The 16,198-nt window shown below is 44.9% G+C and overlaps 1 protein-coding gene across 2 annotated transcripts in view; it reads right to left on the bottom strand.

Moving 5' to 3' along the window:
• Nucleotides 1-266: 266 nt before the first annotated feature.
• The window catches only part of LOC139059080 (uncharacterized), a 78,541-nt gene continuing 62,609 nt past the window's right edge, over nt 267-16,198 (bottom strand). For both annotated transcript variants that reach the window (XM_070536974.1, XM_070536973.1), the window contains 4 exons: nt 14,559-14,703; nt 9,342-9,557; nt 6,595-6,723; nt 267-665 (listed from right to left, as the gene is read on the bottom strand). In XM_070536974.1, the coding sequence (XP_070393075.1) occupies nt 459-665; nt 6,595-6,723; nt 9,342-9,557; nt 14,559-14,703 (697 nt within the window). In that variant the 3' untranslated portion in view covers nt 267-458. The remainder of the gene's footprint in view (nt 666-6,594; nt 6,724-9,341; nt 9,558-14,558; nt 14,704-16,198) is intronic.

The following is a 16,198-nucleotide window of genomic DNA, read 5'->3' on the forward strand; positions in this document are numbered from 1 at the left end:
CCGGACATTGTGTGCCTTCGTTCACAAAAGGACGTCTGTTAATGCTCGTACAGCATTGAAATCCGAACACTAGGCTGCGTAACGCGGACCCAAAAGTACATCTTATTCTCAGACCTTCTGACCCGCGAACAACTGACGTTGTGAGTTCCCGCAGAAAACTTTTCCCCGCACTCATAATTTGCCATTGACCGTCATGTAATGAGCAAGCCGCATCGCAATATTGCCTTGCTTGTACACGGTACACAAATGCATAAAATACAACCATCTCAGTGGCCATAAAACGCGATATACTATGAACAGCATGTTCTCATTTGTACATAAATACGAGTGTTCCCCACACATTTCAGGGCAGAACATGAACACTCTGAAATAAGAAATACAGTATATCTGTCTTCTACAAGTAGTAAGGAAATCCACAAGCTGGCTACAAGTGGCCGACACCTTGAGTTCGCCTCCGGTCACCGCAAGTTATCGCTGTCGCTCTTGCAGATAACTTTGTCACCAGCGTCCTCGCCACGCATGAAAGCATTCAGTTTGCGGATGAGTTTCAGCCGAGAGAGGTGGCCCTTTGGGCCCCACATATCACAAACGGATTTGCCTTGGTCATAGTTGACGTCGTAGGCGGCGAGAGAGAACGAACCGTGCGACGCTCGGGCGTCGCAGACCTGCGGGTGAAACACACGACGCAGCAAGGGATGTTTGACGGTATAACCAACACACACGGGAGTCAAGGCGCGAGTGCGAAACATACATCAAGTCACGCACGCGAGACGTAGCTGTGATTCTGGGTGTCATCGTGAGTGTTGTTTTCAAGACAAAAAAGATAAACAGAGTAGTTGTGGAGCGATTACTCGCGACGGCTACCCCTTTTCACTTGGCTAATGATGTAAAGTAAGAAAAGGGTAAATACTGTCAATTCTTGCACGAGCTGATTCATAAATAAGGCAGAAGAATGTAAAATAGCAATAAGAGTGCAAGACTCTGTTGAAAAGATCTCGTCGTAGTAATATCTGCGATGGTCTCAGGAACAGAAGTTTTCAGATGCAAGAGTACACACATTGTGCAGTGGACTCTATGTTCGCCGCAAATGCTAGCGTCTTCGAGCAAGCGTGGAAGCGATTTAACCACATTTCAATGCAGTGCCTGGCCTTGAGCCTGACATATTGGCAAGTCAGAAAATTTTATGTGACTCCATTACATAGAGTTGTTCTCCGAAGCGCTGTATGTATGGGATGTGCCTGGGTCCCTCGAACATTACGCGGTACACGTTTTCGACGTCATGGCCGCACGAACATGTCAGAGAGGACATGCGCTTAAGCCTAAATAAAAAGGGCTTTCTGCGAGCAGTTCCGAGACGGAGACGATAAGTGAGGGTGCCAGTGCGTCGCGGAAGCTGTGGTCTGCCAGATACTCCAGATTCGGGTTAAGTGGAAATCAGATTGTTCTTGTCTATGGACGCTTTTGGCGCAGTAGATTACTCTAGAGGAACGAGGTGGCGCCTTCTGTGACTCCGAACACGTTGCCTCAGCGAAAACTCACGAATGTGAAGCCATTGTAGCTTGTGTCCAGTTACATTGCGACGAGCTTTGGAAATGCAACTGGCTGATCGCTAATGCACTGTGCTCCATTCTTGGCGTGAAATGTGGAATGGTATATGGAATAACTGATCGGTGTTAAGGTGAAAAATACTGACTGACATGTTAGGGCATGCAATTAATATGTGTTACCAAGCTCACGGACTACTGCTACACAAGGACTGCCTGTGTAGCCTGCCATTCACAATTCAGAGCTTTCTTGGAGGATTGTAAAAATCACTCATCCGCTAGCATGGTATCGCTTACCTCCAGAGCAACGACATCAATTTCGAAACGTAGGCAAGAGTGAGTAGTCCTCGTTACACACTGACAAAGAGTGTAGTGCCACTTCCGCGCATAGTAATTTTTTCGCACGGCATCTACACGCATCCACACCAACTCACAATTAAACTCACGCCCATTCTATCCCCCACGTACAAAAGGAAATGGGTGCGTTCTTAAATCAGTGCGCTGAAGCATTGGTAACATACTACACCAAAAGCACATGGCCGTTCGTAGCTGAACATTTTGTGATGGTCCAGAAAGTAAGTGGGAAACTAGTGATAATACGCCTTTGTTGTAAGCTAATACAAATTATAGAACGCCTACGATCCGTGCCTTGAACGCGACAAGAACAATTCTACCGCAACTGAGCACACCCGCGAGTGATTAGGCAGAAAATAAACAGTGAGATAGTGACTCCACTGAGGAACGTTACTGAGTCAAAAACATGACACGCCGCTGATTCAAAGTGATTGGCACATAAACGACGGCGAGCAAAAGTTTCTGATTTTGATCCAATTCAAAACCGGAAAGTTTGAACAGCTTTCTAGTTCCGCTACTATCACAAGCACCGTATACGCTGCTCGCACCGTTTGAACTAGGCCTAATTAGCTCTGGAAGCGCTTACATGTCCTCTGAGTCTGTGGCCAAAGCATTGTGTCGTCCACCCAGTCACTGTTTACCCTACCCGCCGAAAAAGAGGTTTGCTAAGACCAAACGGGGCGTCCTGCACTTCCATAGCAATTACAGAGGCAACGGAGGCCGCTGAGGCAAGCGGTGGACGCGTGACCACATTATGAAACCTGGCGGCGCCCACGGATTCACATTAAAAGTGGCATATGCAGATTGCCGTTACGACATTACAGTCTCGGCAAAGCGAAGAAGACAGGCTATGAATCACTGGAACTGCTTCTAGGGGGCACTATATGCCAACGTTAAATCAGCCTATACTTGTACGTTGTTCCTTCAGTATTGTTTTCCTTCAATTTGCCGCAAATTAAGTATTGCTAGGAAAAAATGCCGCAACTTTACTTTTTCTTTCTTTACATCTAGTCATAACCCCAGCGCCAGTAGGTCAGTGTACCCGCCCTGGTTGCCCGGTGGCTATGGTGTCAGGCTGCTGCGCACGAGGTCGCGGGATCGAATCCCGGCCAGGGTGGCCGCATTTCGAAGGGGGCGAAATGCGAAAACACAAGTGTACTTAGATTTAGGTGCACGTTAAACCCTAGGTGGTCGAAATTGTCGGAGTACTCCACTACGGCATGCCTCATTATCAGAAAGTGGTTTCGGCACGTAAAGCCCCATAATTTAAAAGTACACCCGCCCCCAAAAGCTTACGGACCACAGATTGTTCGAAAACGTTTATTTCTCGCGCAGCCTGTAGCAGTAGCCATTAATACTGCATACGAAGATGTTCCTAGCATATTCTAGTCGAGGCCCGACATGCTAATATTAGGCTGTGTTGTGAGGCTGCGGAGATATCCATATTTATCTTAGGTTTCGTGGTCCGAAATATTTTGTGGCCGGGTGTACGTCAGTGTGACATAACAGATTATGAAGCATGATCTCCTGTTTGGGTTCATTGGTGGGCCGGCACCATTACTACACGATAAATAAGCACGTCTCAGGCTCTATTTCAACCAGCGCAAGTGTACTTTCACTGTCTCGTCCTGCAGAGAAAATAGGATCGGTAGCTGCATACCCACGTAAAAACAAGCATACGCAAGTTGCTAAAGCACCACAAAAAGCTAGCATGATAACCAGGCTCTTGGCTGTTCGAGACAATACATTTACTGTTACCAGCGTAGACATAAAGTTGCTTCAGTTACTGTGGACGAATCCGTACAATCTTTAGTGAAATGTCCACGAGCACAATAATTTAGCTGACAATTAATACAAAACGTTTCGGTTAACGGCAGCTAACTATACCGGTTATTGAGAAGTTTTCGAATGAGAGTAGTTTCAAAACATTAACCGAAGTGGCGTTTGATTTGGACAATTTATGGACACATGTCGTGTTAAAGGGACTATTTCTGCAAAGCCCAACAGAAAGCTGGGCAACAAACATATGACAAATGGCATGTGGTGCCAAGGAGCACTTGAGTCCCTAGGAGTAGAGCTTCTGTAGCGGCCTAGAACTTTACCAAGTCGGTCAGAGGAGAGGGTCCAGGCAGAGACGAGGCACCGTGACGAACAACAACAAGACGTTCAATTACATCGCTACGTGAAGAGCGGCGAGCTCGAAAATCTGCTCTCTAGTAGAAGCGAAAGTGAATGCTCAAGTTGTCGCTTGGAATGAGTGCAGTTTTTTATTTTATTTTTTTATTTGTTGCTTCCCGGAAATGCTCTCGGCCAGGCAAGGGAGGGAATTAGTACTGTATGCGCTCAGGGCGTGGTCATGTTTTCCAGGCATGTTTGCGTCAGACGTCGCGTGAGACACAACTATGAACAGAAGGCTTAGCACCGAGGTACAAACGCCCACAAACACGCCGATATGTGTGGAAAACTTTACTCTCGCTGGTAGCAGTGGTTGTCCGAGCGATAGCTTGAAGAACTTGGCATAGTTTCGGGTCGCGTGACAAGAATGTTCATCGCCGAGACGAACTTCAGTACGCTTAAGCATCTGTCGATATATTCTGTCAAGATGCTGGGAAATTGCCTCCGACGAGTTTTCTAAACTGATCCAGAAGATTGATTTTACCGCTCCTAGCTGTCGTCATTCTCATGTAGCTGGAATCAAACACTAGGTCTACGCTGTAGGTCTATAGACTGGCCATTACTGCGGTCGCATATTTCTTGTCTTCTTTGCCAGGAAATAAATATTGGACAATCGATTCTTAAGTGTTCACGAAGCGCGTGCTGAAAATACGACCGTCAGTACCCGAATGGATGACATAATGGCGGACCGGAGGGATTCATGTGCCATGCATTCTCTCTCGGCCGCAATGAGGGAAGCAACGCGGCAGTATCCATTACCATGGGTTCTGGCTGCGAACGTTTGCAAAGTACCATTTACGTTCATCAAAATTTGGGCAATAAAACCGAGGTGACAGGTGTGATCAATCGTTCGCAACGTCATAACGTTGCGCGAGCATGGACGACAGCTGATATTATCTTTTTGGTAATAGTTGTTTTTATCTACGTTCCGACCAATCATCGTTTTCATACCTGACTGTTGATTCTTGTGGTCCCGGAAGATCACCGATTCATTTTAACGACTGCTGAGAAGGATAACATGGAAACTGCAGTGCTTCGGCAAAAATTATCATGGTGACGGGAGTAGAGAAGCTAAATACGCGCGATTTCAGCGTGACCATCTCACAGGCAGCTACAGTTTCAAAAAATTATTGAAAATTTCTCTTCCCACTGCTGCTTTCGCGATGGCCCCGGTGAATTAGTATTGTGTCTCGAGAGCGAACCCTAGTTTAAGTACGTATCAGTATATAAAAAGTCTTACTGAAAAAGACGGTAAGAATGAAGAAGGGGCTTTGGCGGCTTAGGTTATGGGTACATGCGCTAAGCAATTCAAAGAAACGTTGTCGCCTATGGCTTCTTTCGCGACTTGTTCGTGACGTCACCCGATTATCAGCTGGAACGACCATGACTTCACATGGCGGGGCGACGCCGTAGACAGCTCGTCACTTAATTCCAGCTGCTGTGAAGAATTTCCAATGAATAGCGGCGTTATCTGCTTTTACTGGCCGTAGTGCATACCGAACGAGGGCCTACTCATACACGTGTCTTTTAGCCTTTTTTAGCGCAACGACTCGATAACTTATTTTTATCTTTGTTTCTCAACTGTGTCTTTAACACTACATCAGAACCGTGTATTAGTCAGTGCTGCGGGAAAAAGACAATTTCTTTCCTTTATTCCTGAATTTCACAGTCGGCACATGCTTTTGTAGTCTTTTTTGATGCGACGTATGCTATAGCCGATATAATGCCTGCCAGATGTCAATGTACGTAAATAAATGAGCCCAACATTAAAAAAAACTGATATTAGTGGCTAACCTTGCAGGTCCCCTTTGCTTCATTACACCTTTATTTTCTTTTTCTTTTTTTTTTACAGTTTGAATGAGGCTAGATTCGCTGCCCGGTGTTGATCTTGACCTTAGATATGGGAACGCAGAATTGCTTGTACCACGTGATATTTTCCACACATAATAATTTCCTTGCTTTTTTTTCTTATAAAACTTCAGTTCCGAGTCTAGAGAATTGCCATGTTTTCCTTTTTTTTATGATCTGCGTGTTAGTACGCGAGTTCTTTACGATGAAATCATAGAAATGCGCCAAGCTTACCATTCTATTATTAAAGACCGAGCAGTATTTCACAACCAGCAGTATTCAAACAGCTTGATTACTCATATCTGTACACGTGCAAACTGCGTTCATACCAAAAAATTATAAAATGATGTTTGAAGTAAAAAAAAACATACTGTTGCAATCAATTTAGTAATTGGTTTGCCGAGCTATCCATAACTGGGAAATGTGGCCCCAGCGTGTCAAAAACGCTTATGTGGCTTTTGCGCTGTTTCCCACGTTTTAATAAGCTTTCAAGGTAATAAATTCTGTGTGTCTATCATGATACGTTTGGCAATACAGAGTTTAAGACAAAGCCAAACACTTTCCTGTCAGTACACGCTATGGTGCTGGCGCCTGTATATAAAATCAAATAAGCGAAAAAATTATACGGTACGATGCTCGACCATCACCAACTCCGCACTAAATACTTGCTCACTTTCTTACGGAGGGAGGCCTCATTGTCGAAGGTGATCGTGAATCCTTTCAACTTGTCGTACGTGACCACGCTCTGGTATTGCTCACTGAAATTTATGTTCCTCTTATACTGCTCGGATTCTCCGCAAACCTGCAGATACAAATAAAGGAGAACGTTGAAGCTTTCAATTTTATGACGATGCCCATACAATAACTATCTCGGAGGAAAGACAGACACAAAATACAATCAGCCACAGCAAAATAACATTAATAATAAACTAGTCATAAAAGTCGTGTTGGTTCAAGAGACACTCTTTCTTAAAGATTTCTTGTCTCTTCGATCTGTATAAGTGCCTAGCCGAAGCTATGGCTTGAACGTTCGAATGAGATGTTTCAATTATTGCTTAATTCAGGTGCTTTGTTTATTTAAATCAATTCATCAATACCGAACATCCGAATTATCACACAATTTGAACGCAAGGGAGCAGTTTATAAACGATACACTAAATATGTACATTCTATAGACATCCCGTTACTGTAGAACTATGTGCAAAAAAAAAGAGACCATTCTGCGGACATAGGTAAGTCAGTTCAGAAAAAAAAGTGTTCACAGGGATATGCAGTTTCTCCGTACTGAGTCCAGTAAGATGCAGATCTGGAGATGGTTCGATCATGGCAGGTTGGTAACTATATGGTATTAATTTCTGCGCATCCTTTCGCACGTGCACTCATTTAGTGCGTACGAAAAGCGCAAGGTATAGTGTGTAATAATCAGGCCATACCTTATTATTGTTACAGAATAGTCAGGGTTGTCCTGAAAGCTTTTTAATGTGATTTCAGTGCTAAATCTCAGACAAAACACGCCACTCGGACACCGACCAAGACCAAAACAAGACGAGAACTGGCACATTTGGTGAACGAGGTCACACTTGGTAACGAAGCGGGTGCCTTTTACTGCTCCTGTGAGTTGGCAGGAGAGATGGGCAGAGGCCAACCGCTGGTTTCTAAACTAAACAAAAAACTCAGTAATGTTCTTCTGTTACCGCCAGAATCAGATGATTTGACGCTTAGCAACCACTTTCAAGCCGTAAATGCCGTTGCGACTGGATGGCAAAAGGTGAACGATTGCGATACGTATTTTGAATATCACCATCCAACGTTTGTATACGCCATACAGTTATGCTTCAGAAAGAAACAAGCTATTTGTGTCCGTCATAGGTCTAGCCTTGCACAGAAGTGAACAATAATTATTCGTGTATATCTTAATATGAGCAATCAGTTTGGCAATATCCTTTCCATTGCGATCCGCTATGACTTGGTTGCGCGGATGTGCTCGAGCGTATAATTACCTTCTTTTGACAAGTGTACCTGTCTGATATAAGAGAACTTAGTAGACAGGGCGTCTACTTGCGGGCCGGTCGGTTTTGCCTATGATCTTTGTCTTTACATTTTAGACATTGCGTAAATGGGGAACAAACAGAAGATGCATTAGCAAAAAAAGACAGATGAAACTACTGTACAAAAAATTGACCGCCCTTCCACTATTGTGAAGAGGGGCGCAAGCGAAACTCGGGGTCCGCGGCTCTTCGTTATCGTAACGGCTCTGCCTCGCGCTCCTTCACGGCGAAAACGGTACGTTGACGACAAGCCATTTCTCGAGCGAGTTGCCGGCCGAACACCTGACGCGCGGCTCGCTTCTGCTGCCGCTCCTTCAACGCAGCCTGCTCTTCGGCAGAACTATATGAACGCGGCCTCCCCATCTGAACGCGGCCTTCCCCCTGCACTGGGGGAAAACCGCTGGCGCGAGGAGAGCGAACACCAGTCGCGCCCTTTCCCTTCTCTTGAGGGAGGGGACGCCTGTGATTGGCTCACGCCTTTCGTGACGTCTTTTACTTCATGCACATGGGACCGCGCTTTAAAGAGCACGCATGACGATCCGACATTGGCTGAGTCGGTTAGCATGGTGGTCTCCTATCCGCAGCCTGGCGAGGAATATTTATTTCTGCTCGACGAGTTTTGCCGTGCGGCAACACAAACACCGAGCCCAACCGAGTGAGGCAATACAAGATTCGCATGAGAATGGAAAGCGTGGTTTTCATGCATTCGACTGCAGCAAGCGCGCACTTAAGTCATGCTTTCTCTAGGAAAATCGCTAGCAGAAATATATGCAAATGATTTACAACCAATTATCAATCAAACGGACTGATTCACAAACTAGGCGCGCAGTGTATCTGTTCAGTTAACATATATGCTATACTATACTTAAGAAAGAATCGAAGTTTCCTAGTAAAGTTCCAGGCGCTGATAGGAGCGAAGGTGTAGCTGATGGTCACGTTGTCGACATGCGCGACAAACATTTTGGTAAGGTTTTCCAGTTGTCGAAGTTGCTCCAAGTATCTACTCTACAGGCAATCTTTGGGGCAGCGTTGCTGTTATCACGTTTAACGAGGTTTCGCAAAAATCTTTTTCCTAACGATCGAATTGGCTAAAAAAAATCGCAGTTGTTTTGCTCCCACGCGCGAGCAGATTACACGCGCCTCAGTTCACTATATTGGCAATATCACCAGACACACCCTTTAACTTAGTGGGGGGCGAATAAGTGTGCGGTCTGGACTGGCCCCAGGCTCATCGCAAGATGGGCTTGTGGAGCTGAGGCAAGCAGTTTGCGTGGAGCCGGGAAACCGAAGCGCTGAAGCAGCAGAAGCAAGCGGTTGTCCTAAGGCAGTGCAAAAGCACGGGTGGCATTTCGAGCGATTTACGCGGACATACCCGGACTGCTGGAGCATCTTGCTGGTATTGCGGATCCCGTTTAGGCCGGCCGCATTCGCGTAGCAGATCGAAGTTTCCTATGCCGACAAAAGACGGGTCTCCTTCCGGCTTGGCTTTGTAGCGGCGCCCCTTGAGAGTCACCGAGACCTTCACGGGTATTTTACTCGTGAACTTGATTTTGTCCTCGATGCACCGAGCCAGGGCTACACCGTCTTCCTGCGAGGCCAGGTCATACTTTGTGTTCTTGCGGTCTTTCCAATAAAAAAAAAACGACCTGTCAGTCTATTGAGGCATCAACGAGCTTCATAGCCAGCTAGAAACGTTATACGAGGTAGCTTTGTTAAGCATCGAGGTTTTGTGGACTCCTGAATTAATTATGAAAAATTGTATGAAAATCCCGGCTTTATTACTCATCGCCCTATCTAGCGAGCATGTCAATTTGTATGAAGAAATGCAATGTGCAATATGTTAGCTACATGCGTAGGCATAAATTAAACGAAGTTATCACAAAGAAAACACTGCCTTCCTTAATGCAAAGCAGCGAGAACTATAAAGTGATTTTACTTAGCTCAACTACATCAGCTCACCTGCTCCGCCAAGAGCCATGACCTAAGACCGAAATACTGTACAGGCTTACATTGGCGCCTCCTATACAAAGCGTCCACCTAACTTCCTTAGCTTGGCCGCTACTTCCTTTTTGCTTAATTATTTAGCTAGCTTATGTATGCCTACCCATCGCTACCAATCAGCTATTATTACCCTATTATAACGATTACATATGTTAACTTCTTTATTTTCCTTTTTTTCCTTGACGCTGCAACGTAACCATTTTTTTTTGTGCGGCTCACACAGTCATCTCTCTGACACGCTATGATCCACGGTTCGAGTCACGGTCAGATTTTTTTACTAACAGTACCAATATTCAACTATTACACCATTATAACCATTACACATGTTAACGGGGCCAATTATGTTTTTATTTTGCAGATATAGGTTGTTAGAGGATGGACCGATTTTGCTAGGGTGCCAAAGAATGCTTAAGCATTAATGGCAATACATTTTGTTTACCTGCTATTTATTGCTTGGTTACCTGAACTGACCCTTCGTTAAGTGTGACCTCGCTATTTGACATCCATTCGAGCGCGCCGAGATAGTCATGCGCTATCACCAGGGCCGTATCACGTGTTTGGCAGAATGCCTCTTCAGGCAGAACATATTTCTGGTAACTATTAATAACAATAGAAAAAAGTATGAGTCGGACGTCCGATTGTTGAGCGCCAGTTTCGACTGTGAGAAGCTCGTCCGTTGTCACCAATAGTAAATAGCTGTGAAGAAAAATGACAATGACAAAAGACGGAGTTCACCATGTAGGCAAACCGATAGCTCTGTTAACTTATGCTCTTCTCACACGTACGATTTCAAAAACCATTCAAATCAAAGATCATTGGAATATGCAAGCATGGTTTACCGTTTAGCGAGAACGTGTGGTGGTATTCTAATGGAGGCTGTGCAAATCAATGGTTCTTGGATTAGTTTGTTTTTGCAAAGCTTGCGTATTATTTGATCTTGGAGTTGAGCGCGGGAGTTGGCCGACATTGAGGAGTATTTTGAGAACTGAAGGTTTATTTGCAATATTTGCAGTAATACCACAAAGTATTGAACAGTCATTAAGTCACTGACGGCTGGCAGCAATTGTGACGTTGCGGCCCGTGGCACGTAGAATGAACGAATGAATGAATGAATGAATGAATGAATGAATGAATGAATGAATGAATGAATGAATGAATGAATGAATGAATGAATGAATGAATGAATGAATGAATGAATGAATGAATGAATGAATGAATGATGGAATGAATGTCTCCTTTTCTTGTCTCTCGCTTTTAACCCCTTCGGTCTCTCGGTTTCACGTAATTTTCGTAAATCGTCGAGGCATCTCAGGTGTCGTCATTTTCCTCCAATGGCAGGCGCCCGTGCAATTGCCGTCACATTCGCCCCGGGTCGCTCCAAGGGCTCCACTGTCCGATGGGTGACTTTCCACCTGCATTGCCTCCTGGCCTACAAACGCTCAGCCGGAGGAGACTGGTTGTTCTCAAACGACCTTTCAGAGCTGCAAAACAACTTTGCTCGGGACCAAGATCAACAACCTGGAACCGTGCCAGGCTCCCGTTGCACTTTCGGGAAGCGTCAAGAAGAAGGGGAGGGGAGGGAGAGGAGAGACAATAGCTCGACGTGCGGCGCATGAAGTGTGGGTCGCCAACCTGTCTCACGGGTCCGGCAACGTGGTGGACGCGCCCCTGCGCACCATAACTGGAATGCCACGGCGATTGGATGTGGTTGGGGAGCTTGAGTGATGCCAGGAAAAGTGTCCACATCCTACGGTATGTAGTGGGTATTAGTCAAGCTGTCACAGTGGAGCAGTACCTGCCTTGCTTGCTTTGTTGGGGTTTCCAAGCTTCATTTTGGTTGAGCTCGACCAGCCTGGTGAATAAGTTAAAATGACATCAGTCATTGCGAGACACGGATCTTCGATTGTGACTGGCTTGGTCGGTGTTTCATGTTACAGCAAATCAAAGTGGACACCAGGACAAACTCATGAAAAGGACGTTTGTCTCCGTGTTTTATTGTCTGTCCTGGGGGGCGCTGTTTCTTGTGGCAGCAGTGGTCTATTTTCACGAAATCAAACTGCCGTTTTGGTCGAAGCACACTACAGCCACAGTGGTCAACCATGAAGCGAACCCGCGCCTATGAAATCACTGTTACTCTTTTGTTTTTCTGAAAGAAAAACAAGGAAATTTAGTCACAGAGAGCAAGCTCCACCCTTCAGAGGGAAGGGTGAGCCGGGATGGAAAAGGGATGTCTCCAAGGACGACGTTGGTTGGGTTGAACATGACAATACGAAGAGGGAAGGGCGAACAATTTTCAACGTCTAGAAAACTGCATAGATATTTGCTTAAATGAGTTTAAGAAAGGTCATATTGAAGGCGTTAACGGTCCGAAGCACCGGGCTGCATAGAAGTAATAATTTTGACCATCCGTAATTCTTTGACGTGCACTCGAAGCTCGGTGCTCGAGAGCTTTTACATACGGCAATCCGGTTCTTAATTACTCGTAATATTGTCGCACCGGCGAAGTCTTTTAGCCACAAATATTTCTTCATTAAAATATGAATGTTATTCGAAAACTTGTAAGACAATAAACCTTTATAAAAATTATTCTAGTTGTAAACTAGGGATATGCGTGATGAACCATACACATCATTGTCTCTAATCAGATAATACGAATTGTAGGCACTGCACCCTGAGTAGGATTTTTTAATCATCATCTATCTCGACACACTCATACTCGGCTGCACGAGAGGATCCACTGGAATTTTCTACCTAACAAATCGTGCCCTTTACACAAGTGTCAAGGAAAGGGTGATCGGATATCGCTCTTTTCTGTTTTCTGTCCTAAAGAGTTAGTAACAGTGAAAAATAGTAAAATTACATAGCCAGCACAGAACTTAGCACCGCATAAGTTAGCATACTCAGAATGCGACTGTGACGTCTCGACAGCTATGCGCGCTTGTGTCACTGTCGACGTAGAAGACCCTCATTTATCAAAGTGACCTTGCTTCACCTCGTTTCATTCATGATTATGTGCACAATGTGACACACTCACGTGTGATCAACACATCTCGAACTTTCTGTTAGATACTGCCAATGTTGGTGAAGTCTGCCTATAGTGTTGTAAATAAATGCGCGACCGATCTTGCGATCGAACATATGTCGTCTAAAGGCCTGAATACATGGAGCGAACTTTCACGACGAAGTTCGGGCGGCAGGAAATCTGCCACGGCGCGACGCCGTATGTTCGTCGGGCTGCGTTACATGGAGCGAAGACACGGCGGCCGCCGCCGTTGAGTCGCTGCGTTGTTATGTGTGTGGCTAGGCAGTTTGATTCGCGCTAAGCCACTACATCAAATACAGACGAGGCAAATGCGCTGTAGTGAAACACATGACACAAAAAAAGAACTTTAACGACAACTATTATCGCTTTTGAATTGCGGAACACTCTAAAAACGCGTAAAATTTTGTTTAGAAATGATTTCTAGTGTTTTTTATGTGTTTGAGACATTCATGTGCCGATGTAGTTTAAAGAAAGCGGCGATGCTATGCGTTGTACGTGGTAACACTGGGCGGGTAAACAACTTTCGGCTCCTCCAACTCCGCGGCTCTGTTCTGTGGCTCAACGCGCGCGCGGCCGAAGCAAGCAGACCCGAAAGTAGGGCACGTGAGCTTGTCGAACCATGGCTGTTATTAACTTATTAACCACTTTGGATGCCATGAATACGAAAAGGGGGAGACCGGCGTGAACGATAGAGCGGGATCGGGATACACGGACAAGCGAGGAAGCCTAGCCGGAAGTCGGGGCGGATAGTGAGACCTGATTGGCTCGTTTTGTGGCGCCGCTCGTATCCCGCTTCCGGTATCGTCGCCGCCCGACGAACTTTTCTGCGCCAGCTAGATCGGCGGCGAACGACGTTTTCTCCGCCGCCGCGCGTCGCGCGTACGCCGCCGGGCGTCGAACGCCGACTATTCGTCGCATATTCGCTCCATGTATTCTGGCCTTAACACAGCAGCCCAGTTGTCTCATTAATTTGGACGTGATGACATAAATGATTTTGTAGTGCCAAAGTAGTTTTTGAAACGCATGACAAGTGCGTCACGTGCATGTTCCTCGTATTCTTACGTCGTGGCAGATGGCGCTTTGAGATGCTGTGTAACAATGCACTGGCTTCAGGTGGCCTATACATTTGTATAAGAAATGTAATACTTACAAAGGACGTGCAGTCGGCCTATAATGCTATTGCAGTAAAAGAGCATCGCCTCCATCAAGTGCTGCCACTTGCTACAACGTAAGAGAATCTGGAGCAGAAAATTCCTTTTGCTTGATTGCAGCCCATTTTCTACTCTTTCTTTTTTTCCCTAAAGAGCGTCTATTCGGAGTAAACATTGATTTGATATCCCAGAAGTGTGTTCTACCTATTTATCACGTATGCAGCCTTGGCTTCCACTTTAGGCCCCAAATGAAGACACCACCCTTGAGCAGATTCGGCGTTGTATACCCATTGGAAGGAACAAATTGTAAATGTAGGCTCCTGTATCCACCGCACTATAAGAGTTAACTCTCCATAAAACAATCAGAGCAAAGGCGCCGAGAAGCGGTACTCACGAATAAGTGGCCGTAGCCGATATCTTTCAGCACGTCTCGATGAACGCCGTACAGATTTGGCGGAAGGATGCGGCACCCGTGAACGTGCCGATCGTAGTAGGAGATGTGGCCCAAGATTACTATTGCCGATGGTTTGAACTCTTGCCTGCACAGCCGGAGAGACGGCGCATCGATGAGCATTACCCCACGTTATCCCACACCGGACTGTGGAGGCACACATTGAGGTACGCTTTTTATCACGGCACTCTGTATATGTGCGCCAGTATAGTTGAACTATATCTCTTTAATGTATGAGAGTTACCAGGAGTCAGCAAATTAAAAAGTTTTTTTTTCTGGGGTTTTGGTAATGAGCAGGAAATTTGATGATGAAGATGATTTGGGATTTTTATGGCGCAGCAGCCGTGCAGACTATAATGCGCCAAGAACATGCTTTTCGTATTAGCTTATTTGTTTAAATGCTGTAAAATGATGTAAAGGGCCAAGTAAAAATACAAAACATGAAATGTGCTACAGTTCTTGTAGGATTCCTGCGGTTTTTAAAAAGTTAAAGGTATCTTCATATGGGACCAGTCGTTCATCGCTCAATAAGGACATAGGATGGATAGGGATTGTTTTTTCGTAAAAGATCCTAAAATATCTTTCCCTCCATTTTTCTAAGCCAGGACATGTTATTAAAATATGTAGCACGGTTAAAATTTCACCGCAATGTTGGCATGTTGGTTGTGGTTTGTTATTAATTAAGTCACTATGTGTCAGCCTTGTGTGACCAATTCTTAAGCGGCATAAAATAACCTCGTAAAATCTTTGTCTGTGGCGACAACTCTGCCATTCTCGTAAAATAGGTTTTATGCAATGAAACTTGTTAAGTTTTTCTTGATCCCACACTTTCTGCCAGTTTTTCTTAACTGCTATATTTAAAGTGGCTTTATAATCTTTCCAAGGTAGGCCAACATCATGTAGCTCCAAATCTTTGGTACGGGCTGCCATAAAATCTGCTCTTTCATTCCCGGGAATTCCTACATAACTAGGAATCCAGCAGAAAGTGACATATAACGCTCTCTTGTGACGTGTTGTGTATTGTTTTTTTTTTCTTCAGTAGATTATTTCTAGATGGTAACCTAGATGCAAGAGCTTGAAGAGAGCTCAAGGAGTCACTAAATATAACAGATTGGTTATTTCCTATTTTCATGATGTCTTCAAGAGCTAACGAAATCGCATGAAGTTCTGCAGTAATATAATAGCCTGACTTGGAAGTCTCATTTGTTTTTCAAATTGATTTGATGTCCCTGCAGCGCCTACGTTGCCATTGCTTTTTGATCCATCTGTAATGTATTTCACGCAAAATTTATATTCTGATTTTATTTCTAAATATTCGTTTAGTAACGCCTCTCTTGGTGAAAATTATTTTCTTTTTTTTTTTGTTAGCCTAAAGTCGCATTGCGCATGTTTCATCCCCCAAGGAGCAAAAGAACGTTCATCTTGCAATTATTTATTTCTTACGTCGAGACATAGGTCCGCATTCAGCTTTTGGTACCTGATGAAAAAGGAAGGAATGATTGCCGGTTTGTTGCTAAAATGTATTTCAAAGCGCGGCCTTGTAAATAGTAGTCTACAAGGATGCGTTGAACAGGACAGTACTC

The sequence above is a fragment of the Dermacentor albipictus genome, chromosome 4, assembly GCF_038994185.2.
Source record: "Dermacentor albipictus isolate Rhodes 1998 colony chromosome 4, USDA_Dalb.pri_finalv2, whole genome shotgun sequence".
NCBI lineage: Eukaryota > Metazoa > Arthropoda > Arachnida > Ixodida > Ixodidae > Dermacentor > Dermacentor albipictus.